General features: G+C 49.4%; 4 protein-coding genes across 4 annotated transcripts; 2 read left to right on the top strand and 2 right to left on the bottom strand.

The window, feature by feature from the left end:
* Nucleotides 1–1,059: 1,059 nt before the first annotated feature.
* On the bottom strand, nt 1,060–3,248 carry EPUS_01356 (uncharacterized protein; the record flags this gene model as incomplete). Its single annotated transcript, XM_007788649.1, has 6 exons — nt 1,060–1,083; nt 1,421–2,034; nt 2,083–2,248; nt 2,299–2,891; nt 2,942–3,073; nt 3,137–3,248. 6 exons carry the CDS (start codon nt 3,246–3,248, stop codon nt 1,060–1,062), a joined length of 1,641 nt encoding a protein of 546 aa, XP_007786839.1.
* A 1,227-nt stretch (nt 3,249–4,475) lies between these two features.
* On the top strand, nt 4,476–5,500 carry EPUS_01355 (uncharacterized protein; the record flags this gene model as incomplete). Its single annotated transcript, XM_007788648.1, has 4 exons — nt 4,476–4,623; nt 4,680–5,214; nt 5,267–5,366; nt 5,429–5,500. The coding sequence occupies 4 exons, from the start codon at nt 4,476–4,478 to the stop codon at nt 5,498–5,500; spliced, it is 855 nt and encodes a 284-aa protein (XP_007786838.1).
* A 519-nt stretch (nt 5,501–6,019) lies between these two features.
* Nucleotides 6,020–7,881, bottom strand: EPUS_01354 (uncharacterized protein; the record flags this gene model as incomplete). The annotated part of the gene is made up of 2 exons (XM_007788647.1): nt 6,020–7,280; nt 7,343–7,881. 2 exons carry the CDS (start codon nt 7,879–7,881, stop codon nt 6,020–6,022), a joined length of 1,800 nt encoding a protein of 599 aa, XP_007786837.1.
* A 1,416-nt stretch (nt 7,882–9,297) lies between these two features.
* On the top strand, nt 9,298–11,327 carry EPUS_01353 (uncharacterized protein; the record flags this gene model as incomplete). The annotated part of the gene is made up of 8 exons (XM_007788646.1): nt 9,298–9,475; nt 9,530–9,574; nt 9,638–9,724; nt 9,781–9,903; nt 9,956–10,374; nt 10,425–10,593; nt 10,647–11,058; nt 11,120–11,327. 8 exons carry the CDS (start codon nt 9,298–9,300, stop codon nt 11,325–11,327), a joined length of 1,641 nt encoding a protein of 546 aa, XP_007786836.1.
* Between the last annotated feature and the right edge of the window lie 213 nt (nt 11,328–11,540).

Genomic DNA, 11,540 nt, shown 5'->3' with positions numbered 1-11,540 from the left:
GCGGCAGCGGCAGCAGCAGGGCGAACGACTGGCTACCGATCCTGCACATCGCGTCACACCGGGGCCACGACGCGATCGTCCGCCTCTTGCTAGAGCGCGACGTAGACATTGACGAGCGCGACAACACCGGACGCACAGCGCTGCAACTGGCGACCATGGCTGGGGCGTGGCGCGCGTATTAACGCGTGCGACGCCCTCGGTCGCACCGCCCTACACTGGGCCGCGCTGCAGAAGCACGAGAACGTGCTGCGCATCTTCCTTGATGCCGGGGCCGACGTTAATATCTGCGACGCCAACGGCTGGTCCGCGCTGCATGTCGCTGTCGAGAGGGGCTTCGAGGCTGGCTTGAAACTGCTGTTGTTGCACGGTGCGGATCTGAGCCTCAGGGCGAGGAAGTGCGAGGCTTGGAAGCGGTCCGAGCCGCCTGCTTAGATTTGGGTGGGTGGGGGTGTGGAGAGGAGGGAACTTATAGAGGGTAGAGGGAGTGAATGAGCCTTTAAGTGAATTCATATGTTTTTCAACTCGATATCGCAGTGTTTTAGCGATCTATTACATGGTTTATATACGTCCCAGTCGTTTCATGATGTCATGGCATGTCCTTTTTATTTCTAATCTCGCACCGCCTTCAAAACTCACGGCTTGCTGCGATCTGGCAGTCCATCTCACGTTGCTTGATTGGAAGCAGTCCTGCAGGTGCTGCTTGATGGGGTAATTGGCATCAGGAGGATCCCTGTTTGAAGAGATGCTTGGTGATCTGACCCTGTCAGTCCGTTATTTCACGACGCTGACTTGGGTTGTGTGACAATGTGACCCATGACCGGCAGAAGTTTCCGATTGAAAATAGGGTCCAGAGAGAAAGTGCTCAGACCTTTTTGGGAGTGAGTTGTAACTCCTCACTTTGTAGAATCGGAGAAGAATGGTGTAATTAATACTCGGCTCGCCCGCTGGTATAAAATACGAGCAGTAAGCATATCTGACCCAGATCCGCGTACTTAAGGACTACGTCTGTGTATTCACTTTGATGTGGAACTCGGAAGCAGTATATCCTGATGTGTTCTCTTAGTCAACCCAACTCCGTCCTACCTATTATCAGCCCATCCTAGTATGACATGGCAGATGAGGAAATTCCATCTCAAAAAGGACTCTTATTAATACTACCCGTAGGACTCGTGACCATGGCCACTAAAATATTCACATAGACACCTCTTGAGAGGGTCTTCTCCAGTTCTAGTTGACCCTGAGGTGGACTCGCAGAGAGGAAAAGCCACGTCATAACCGAGGAAGAAAAGTGGATGAAACGCAGTATATTAGAATGACCAAACGCTACCCTAACTTTTATCAATATTATTCCGCGTTCCATTTCAAGGCCAGTGAGGTCGATTTGGATACTGATGGTTCAAGACCCGGCCCCTGTGCGTACCTTAACCTGAATGCCCTTGCTACCCTTCGTGGGAAAAGGTATATTCCAATCCGACATTATATCTACATCGCGCTCGCGAATCGTGTCGTAAAGGGCGAGCGTGGGCGCAGTCTGCTGGTCAGTACCATCGTAGAGTTCGTATCGCCTGAATATCTCTGCTATGATTATGTAGAGCTCTGAATATGCCAGATTCATGCCCAGGCACATTCTCGTGCCTCTGGAGAAAGTGAGCATATACTTGTCCAGTCGTGGGTTTTCAAGCCATCGTTCAGGAATGAACTTGTGCGGGTCCACAAAGACCTTTGGGTTCAGATTGCAGCTTCTAGCGTCCATGCTCACGGGAACACCAGCCGGGATGACCCATTCCTTTTCCGTGCAGGCATCTCGGTAAATCATGTTTTGTTCCGGGGCTATTCGCGTCTGGCGAATTATAGCTCCCGGATGCAGACGGATGCCCTCCTGGATGATGCCCGTCAAATAGGGTAATTGTTCGAGCTGGGCAGAGGTGAAGGGCGTATTGAGGTCTGGAAGGGCTCCTTCCAGCTCTTCCTTCAGCTTCTGCAGTATCTCATGATTTGCCAGCAGCTCGTAGGTGAGAGAGGAGAGCGTATACGCTGTTCCAGTTAAAAACCATCATGAACAGAGATTCTCGCCGACCTCACCTGTTGTGTCTTGTCCCGCAAGGACCAGGAGCTGCGCTTCTTGACGAAGTCGCTGGTCCGTTTTCTCAGAGGGGGGAAGATCGCTGTTAAGCAAGCCATGGAATACTGTCCCGTTGCCGTTCAGTTTGTCCTGAGTACGGATTTTCTCTATCTGTTTGACCCATTGCTGCATTCTGGTCAGCTCATAAGAGATATCTAGGTGTTGGTATTACCCACTGAATGCATGTTCCAGAGGTGTTTGAGTCCAGGGTAGATGAGACCCATAATTGATGGCGGTAGCGAATTCATCGCTGGACCTAACCAAGCAATATAGGCCATCATCCAAGACATGTGGAGATGATCATCAACTGCCTTGAAGAAAGAATGCTCGTAGTCATTCCTGGCCATATAGTCTGTCGAGACTCCAAAAGAGAATTCGGTTATAATATCACAAGTGACGGCTTTGTAGGCCAAACTGGCGTGGAAGACGTCTGGAGATTTAGCAGATTGATCCATTCGTTTTAGAAGCGCCACCAGAGTGTTTTGAATGACAGGGTCAAGCTTCCTGATGCTAGCTTTAGAGAAATAAGGGTTTATTGCAGCACGTCGTTTACGATGATGATCATGCGGAACGGTGGCGACCAGTGAGTCGGGAACTGTAGGTATCAGCTTTGCTATGATAAAATGCGCGGGCCGGGGATACAGACGCAAGGTCGCACGTCCTACCCATTTGTACTTGTCACGTTTCTTCGCGCTACCCGAATACAATTCTTCGATGAAGAACGGGTCGTTTACGTGAAGCTCGTGGGGATTTATGCGCACAATAGGGCCTACAACTGTTAGGACAATGCAAATCTCTCTTGCCATCATGGGGGCATACCATATTCCTCGTGAATTCTATCCAGCCTCCTGAAATACTGCCCATGAAGCCAGATATCGTAATAAGCTTGGTACCAGGTTGTAAGTGCGGCAAGTTTGGGGCCCGGAAATGCAGCCAAGGGCGACAGGAACACTGTGTTGCAGCAGTCTGTGAGCTTGCACCATCAAAAAGCATTAGTCGATTGAGAAGACTCACCCCTATAGAACCCGAGTCCCACAAAATAGGTGGCCCAGCTCACAAGTAGAGCAGTCACCACATAAGTGATAAGAAGCTGCTTTTCAGCCAATCCCTGTTTGATAAAGTCCATGATTATCATTCACTTGTTGGCAAAATCCGTGAATTGCTATTCGCGATTAGCAGGTCTGGCCACAGTGGTCCTATTTTAACAACTCGCCTGATTTCGAGCTACCCATATTTCCAAAATATGAATCAGCTAGCGATGAAAATCTAGGTCAATGCGACTTTGGGAATGTCTAGCATGCTCTTCGTGATCATCTCACCTTCTGCAGTGAGCAATCGGCAGTTTGGTGTTGGCGAGGAAGAATAACCGTTGCATACAGGAGCTTACTCTGTAATGCCTATCATAAATAAGTAATGTACTAATGCAGCAGGGGTGTAATCGTGCCGCCAGCCGGGCCCCCCTACAATTGCGACGCATTTTAACCGCGTAGTACAGAGTCCAACCACAAGACTGTCATCCTTTGTAACTTGGGCCTGCGTTTCGGAAAGATGGTCGTGAAGGGATATTATCATGGGTGATGGTACTTTAGAAAGGTTAGGATGAGACACCTGAAAATAGCACGAAACTCGTATGTAGTACAACCCACAATCAACTACGGCACATCAGTCTCTGCAAAATAATGAAGAATAATCACTTATGGATCCCTCGCCATCGCCAATCAACGTAAACTTTATGTACTATCTAACTCGTGCCAAGAATGCCACAAACCCCAACCCAGTTCTGCCGCAGCAACCTCAGTAGTTCTCTATTTCCTTTAAAATCGTCTTGATGTGGCCATACATATCGATCACGTCATAACATGTCGATCCACACACTGTTCGCATATTCGAGAGGTGCCATCTTGACTTGTTAAGGATGGACCGGCGCTGAACAGCTGATGGAGGGTTTCAACAGTAAAGGAGAGGCTGACGGCCCGGGGAAGCTCGGGCATTAAGAATAGGAGCCTATGAGAACCGAAAGTCCTAGATAGGTTGAGTAAGTAGCCCAATGCGAAACTGTCGTTCCGATAGTGTGATACCGCTTATTCCACTTCCATGCTGGTGAGAGGTTTCATTGATGACACACTGTGGGATTCAAAGTCACGGGGATATTTACCCTGACTAGTGCGTAAGGTCCCTTACTCTCCGCCTCCTTTTGGGTAAGCAGCGGCGCAGCCACGTACCTGGCAAGGGGGTTTGTCGAGGTGAAGGAGCAACTCTATATAAAACCTTGCTTCGCCCTTGTATCTCATCACCCCTCCTTCATCTCTATCCAACTCGTTGCAAGCAAAACATATCTTCAGTGACTACAAACATGCCTCCAAAGACCACAAGCACGCCTCCAAAGACCACAAACACCCCTTCAAAGACCACAAACATGCCTCCAAGCGCCACAAACACGCCTCCAAGCGCCTCAACCACATCTCCAAAGACTACATTTTTAGTTACTGGAGGCAATAGAGGTATCATCGGCACCTAGTCCAAGCCACTCTAGACAAAAGCTAACTCAGGTTGGTAGGTATCGGCAAGGGTTTCGTTGAACATTATCTCTCCAAGCCCAACTACACCGTTATTGCTGGCGTTCGGAATCCGAACGATGCAACGTCCAAGGCTCTCTTCGGCCTTCCTAAGGGTCCCGGAAGTTCCATCATAGTAGTGAAGATAGATAGCGCCTCCGAGACGGATGCTGCGTCCGCCATAAAGAAGTTGCAGTCCGCCCACGGCATCACAGCGCTAAACGTTGTCGTTGCCTCCGCCGGCATCTCCAAGGTATTTCCACCGGTGAGCGAGGCCAAGATCCCTGATGTCCTGGAACATTTCAGCGTCAATGTGCTGGGCATCATCCACTTGTTTCAGGCCGTTCTGCCGCTCCTCAACAATGCAAAAGCTCCCAAATTTATCACCATGAGCACTTCGGCGGCTAGCCTGGGTGACATGGAGAAGCGGAACTTCCCAAACACCCCCTATGGCACCTCAAAAGCAGCGCTCAACTACATCACCCGCAAGATCCACTTTGAGAACCCAAAGTTGACTGCCTTTCCGCTTGATCCTGGGTAAGCTGTCCATTCGCGATCCCGGCAATTGATGCAATCTAACAGGACGAAGCTGGGTTCAAACAGACATGGGAAATGACGGTGCTAAAGCTCTAGGCTTTGAAAAAGCCGAGATCCCCTTGGGAGTTAGTATTGATGGCATGACAAAAGTGGTAAGTCGTGGCTGAGCTCTTCCATGCTTACTGCGATCGCCGCTGACGCTTTAATCGTTTAGATTGCTGCAGCCACGAGGGAAAAGACCTCGGGCAAGTTCATGTTCTACAACGGGACCGTCGAGGCTTGGTAAAAACTTGATGTCGATTTCCTTCACAAGGCCGGGAGCGGCGGTTGGGAAAATGAGATGTCTATCAGTTTGTGAGATGGTCGATCACGGTGGCCGGAATCTTATGGTCTCTGTCAGCTAACAAGATGAGCCCTCTTGTAATAGTCTGTAGGCCGTGTGGTTTGGTGGGTAGTTCATTGCATCTAGCAATTCTACATGTTAAACCACCGCCTGATTCTTACGAAGAAGCTTGAACTGATTCTATCTAATACACAATACTTTTTCCCCATTCAGTGATTGAACGGCGAAACGTAAACCTCCACCGCTTCCTACATTGAATGAGCTTCTCACCAAGATCACAACGAAGACAATGGTTTGGCGCAATGCTGCGAATGGTGTTCCGCATTATCAACATAGTGCAATTTAACCTATGCAACAAAGTTTGATAGTCTAAATCAGATTGCTCTCTATGTAGCTAAATATTTTAATCCAACCACGTGTACACAAATTTGATTCTCTTCGCCAAAATCCCACTTTGGCCTTTCATTTGGCGCGGCACAGTCTTCCATCGCTCGCCACAGTCCAAGCATCACTCCCTACGGATGCGATCGCATAGAACAAGTCCATTGGATCATACTTCTTTTTCACAGCCAGCAGCTTGTCGTAGTTGGCGCCAAAGTAGTCCTCCTTCCAAGTCGGGAGGTTAAAGTCCCCCTCGTTGATGTAAGTGCCGGATCCCGGCGTGATGCGTTCCAGCTGCGGCACGATCTCGCGGGTCAGCTCGTTCTCGGACGCGACGCCCTCGGCTACGGGCGCGTTAGGGTCCCATTCCCGGACAACGTTGAAAAAGAAGATCGAATCGCGCCAGGCGGGAAGCACGGCGTTGGACTCCGGTTTATTCCCCACGCGCGCATGTGTGAGGTTCGAAGAGAGGCCGTTCAGTACCCAGCGATTACCCTGCGTGATGTTGCGTAGCGCGGCTGTGAGCCCGGCATTGTTGTTCTCGACCGTGGAAAGAGGGATCAGCCGCCCGCCGAGGAGTAGTGAAATCTGGTATGCACCGTACGGCAATGCGGGCGTGAAGTGCGAGTAGTGGCTATAGAAACTCGGGTGGTAGGTATGCTCGTTGTGGTAGGGGATGTTGTTAGACTTGAGATGTTTCCGGAACGGTTCTAGGAGGGCCTCAACATCTTCGGCGGTATGGTCAGGCCAAGTGACAAAGTTGAGGAAGAAGCTTGTATTGGTAAGGGTCCATACGGCATGCATGCCAGGACTTTCGACGAGCGATTCTACGCCTTCGTGGAAGGTGTGGACCGCATCCCAATAGGTGTCGGGTGGAATATCGGACGAGTTGAACTGCATGGTGGCACCGGCCACAGGACTATCCGGATGCGCTTTAGTGGTCAGAGAAAGCACAACGGCGTAAGTGCCACCTCCTCCACCACTGAGGGCCCAGTAAAGGTCCGAATGTTGCTCGGGCGTGGCTACGAGGTGCTCACCTTCGGCGGTAACGACCTCCCACTCCAGCGTATTATCAGCGGCCAGTCCATATGCACCGTTGAGCGGTCCGTGGCCAGCACCCTGAGTGTAGCCTCCACTGAGGCCAACAGTGGGGCAAGAGCCACCCATGATGCGCACGCCCTCCACGTCAGCGGCCTCGTACGCTTCGAATGCCTGCACGCCGGCGCCCATACGGACGGCGCGGCCGGTATAGGTGCTGCTGTTGTAGTCAGAGAAGGAAATATCTTTGAGGTTGTGAGTCCAAAGACCCAATGCGCCTTTCCCGGTAGATCGACCCAGGAAGCTGTCACGCTCGTAAGCCAATGGGTTCTTGGTTGCATAAGACTGCAGGGATAATGAACATACTCATGACCGGTATTCTTAATGACCAACCGAATATTCTTCTTTTGAGCAAAGTCAATTCCAGCAGCAACATCCTTGGCAGAGGTAACGTTGATCGTATAGTCGACGATGTTTCCAAGTGTGCATGCTGAAGTTTCCGATGTAAAAGGGCTGCACGAGTTATTCAGCCAGTAGGGATTCATTATCGACGCTGGATCCTTGAAACTATTATTGAATTTGATTAGAAAAGAAGATAGTCGCCATAGCCAATCGTCCTGTACATACTGGAGATCCGGCCACGTCCAATCCGCTTTGACATTAGCACATTCGGTAGCATCGAGTGTGGGGACATGGCATGACTGTGCGAGTGGTTTCGTAGCGATGAGTCTACCGTGGACCGTGTCATTTAGTTGCGCCCATTCTGCAGAACTTGGCCAGTCCTCATCCCCAGCCAGATTCCTGCATGATTTACTGTTGCTCCTTGCTGGGATGTCCCTTGCGAAAGAGGAGGGAGTGGAAGTGGACGCCCAGATGGCGAGTGCCAAGCAAAGATAGATGTTCATGCTGAATAAGCGAGCTCAGGAATCACAAAGCAAATGTTAAGAAGCGACCTCGTACAACTCCAGTGAAACAGTAAATCCTTGCGATTAATAGAAGTATTTATCTACAGCTATTCAGCTCCAACTTCACGGCCTATCGCTAACGTTAGTGGCGTTCGCCTTCGCGCAGAGGATTCAGTCCATGTGAATGCCATGGCTTCAGCAATTGACAGAGGTACGTAGTAAGACTGGATTCAGAAGATATGTGCCTTCCAAGCTGTCAGATCGAACCCACCGTACATTCTTCGACAGGGTATTATTGGGACTGGGCAGCTTCGGGAAGGTCTTTCCACCACAGTCACCCAGATGTTGGATGGCTACTATACTACTCCGTGCATAGGATATCTCTCGGTAGTTTCCCATTCGCTTAGATCAAACCTTAGCCAACGGATACGTGATAGCTGCAATGACCTCATAACCATTGTGGAATCACGGCACGATCGAATTTCGACTGTAGAAGTTGCCGTACTGTATCATTTTGCAATACTGGCAACCAAGGAAAAACAGGGAAGCCATTTCGAGCAAAGTCTCGAAGGGACCAAGAAAAGGATGATCTAACACGCGATGGACGCTATCCCTCCTGGTACACGTCCTTAAACTAGCCATCTGCAGTTTACTACGTATATCATCTAGAACTTTAGGATTATGTACTACGTAGCCTTGCGCTTACGATTTAAGTGCTACTACTAGTAGTAGCGCTCTGCTGCTTACCGCTTGGCTCAATGCGCGGCATTACACCCTAGTACTTACTAGTCCTTCCCCCCGGTGCTTATCCTGCTGCTTATTCCCTTGTACTTATCCCTGCGGCTTATCCCCCCGTTTTGAACCAGGACGCCCCTAAATGGCCGAGCCGCCCCAGCACGCAGTTTAGAGGGCAATTCTTGCCGTCGTGAGCGCTATTTGGTCAATGCTACTAACTAGAACTCCAAATGCAAGGATGAAATAGCTCCGCAGGCGCCAAGTCCCCACACCGTTGTCTTTACTACGTATCGCTTTCCCGCCGATCTCAACCGTGTAAGTCGACGCTCTGGTCTACATTGCTTACAAACTTGGCATAAAGCGTAGACCCTGCAGACTGAGTCCTTGCAAGTCTGACAGCATTCATCTCGCACAACAGCTACCGTGAAGGGGCCATGTCCGACCAAGCAGATCAAAGATTGCCGATTTAGATCCTCGTACACATTCTACCCACAAGATGTTGAGGGTGCAATATTGAGACCCTCCGAAATAGGCTACCATGGAAGATTACTGCTGTTACTGGAATATCGCTTAGAGAAGTAAGCCGTGGATCGACTATATGAATCGGACATATGTTCGATATGGACAATCTTCGATGCAAACGGGTATTCTCAACCCTGTATTCCTCGAAGAACCGCAACTATGGCCTCGATTTTGGATCCTATCAGTATTTCACCCAAGTTGCAGTCATTCTTGCACACTACCACGGAATCACCAAAGATACAGTCCTGGCACCACGAGGGATGGATCAGTACTTCGTCGCTCGTCGTTGCTCTGACACTGTGGGCGACGTACTGCGTCTGTGGCATCGTGTATCGATGTATGAATCCGGTATGCTGCTTATCGAAAGATTCTCTATTGACCATGACCACAGTATACTTTGACCCACTCGCCGGCGTCCCGGGCCCAAAGCTAGCAGGTATAGATACATTTCTGCCTACTTCCCGATTATACTCTCTTTGTGCATAATAACCATCGATAGCCATGACAACATGGTACGAAGCTTACTATGACCTTTGGTTGGGAGGACAATACGTGTGGAAAATAGGCGAGCTGCATAAAAAGTACGGTGAGTTAATCCGGGTCAAGTTCGATCTTCCAATAAACTGATATCCATTGGCGAAGGCCCTGTAATCAGAATCAATCCCCATGAGATACACTGTAATGATCCAGAGTTCATTGACGACATTTACTCGGGCCCATCGCGCAAAACGGACAAGTATAGGTTCACGGGCAGAAAGACATTGAGTGAGTTGTCCGAATTCTTCATTTTGGGTAAATTTTTTGACCCTAGAACTAGCAAAGCAGTCAATGGTAGCGACAATATCGCACGATATTCATCGCAAAAGACGAGGCGCTATGGCAAATTTCTTCTCCAAGGCAAGTGTCCGTGGAGTTGAGCCCATCATTCAAAACAGTTTGAGCAAATTGCTGTCGAGAATGGAAAGGGCTAGTAAAACTGGCGAGAAAATGCCTATGATGTATGTCTTCAAAGCTGCCACAAGTGATATTATCACAAAATACGCCTTTGGAAATTCTACCAACTTCATGGATCTCGACAATTACAATATGCCTTTCTTTCAGGCTATAGAAGTTACTTTTCTGCTGAGTCCGGCTTTGATGCACTTTCCGTGGCTGGGTCCATTGATGGAGGCTCTGCCCCAGTCTATGACCAAGGTGTTGATGCCTGGGTTGGCCGATATGTACAAGATGCGAGAAGTGAGCTATTTTCGCTTTCCGAACTCTTGGACGATGCTGACGGACGATAGGGATGGATGGCACAAATTGACCAGATCAAGAATTCAAAGGACAAGGATGCCGGCAAGGATACCATCTTCGATGGGGTGCTGAAAAGTAAACTTCCAGAAGAGGAGAAAGCTACGGCGAGACTAGGGCATGAGGCACAGCTCACTGTATTAGCTGGCCAAGACACTACCGGTAAGTTCAGTATGGCCTATTTGTCTCAATGTTATGCTGAAACTTGAACATAGCAACCACTCTATCATCCGCAGTTTACGAGCTTCTTGCCAATCCTGACAAGCTCAAGAAATTGAAAGAGGAGCTAGCTGCTACATTTCCGGATTCAGAATCACCCATAACGTTCAGCCAGGTCGAGCACCTGCCATACCTAGGAGCTGTTATTCAGGAATGTCTTCGTTGTCACCCGGGGGTGATTACACGCATGGCAAGAGTTTCTCCTGAAGTACCAGTTACTTATGATAGGGGAGGCAAGCATTACACGTTCCCAGCTGGCACGCCCATGTCCATGACCTCGACTCACATCCACTTTCACCCGGATTTCTTCCCGGCGCCAAGAGAGTTTCGACCTGAGAGGTGGATCGAGAACCCCCGGCTAGATAAATACCTGATCGCATTTTCCCGAGGAACGCGAAACTGTCTCGGGTAAATGTTCCTTTACAAAGCTACTGCTTTTGCCTGAGATTTTTGACTGACTTTGCCCTAGGATCAATCTCGCCTACCAGGAGCTTTATACTTTGCTAGCAGGCGTCTTTCGAAAGTATGACGCCTATGATGGCACGGGCAAGCAACAGGGGCCCACACTAGAACTACATAACACGTTAAGAGAAAGGGATGTCGACATGAATGCTGACTTTATTGTTCCTTTTCCTGCCAAAGGAAGCAAGAGCGTACAAGTCACGGTCAGACACTAACAGTCGGTGGGACGGTTGTCGCGAGAAGCTGCTTAAGATATGTCAGTTTCAAAGATTGATGAGCTGCAAACTACATGTTCTGCGGGTATTGATGTTGCAGGTGGTATTTTTGTTCCGCCGGCTGAGTAGGAAATCCAATGCCAAGCTGAACGAATCCTCACAAAATTTGGTTTTTGCACAAGCCCTGTCTTTCGGGCTTCTCTTAAAACATGT

Source organism: Endocarpon pusillum (assembly GCF_000464535.1).
Source record: "Endocarpon pusillum Z07020 unplaced genomic scaffold C720987, whole genome shotgun sequence".
NCBI classification, from domain to species: Eukaryota; Fungi; Ascomycota; class Eurotiomycetes; order Verrucariales; family Verrucariaceae; genus Endocarpon; species Endocarpon pusillum.
Note: the sequence above shows the minus strand (reverse complement) of the source record. Positions and strands in the feature narration are given on the sequence as shown.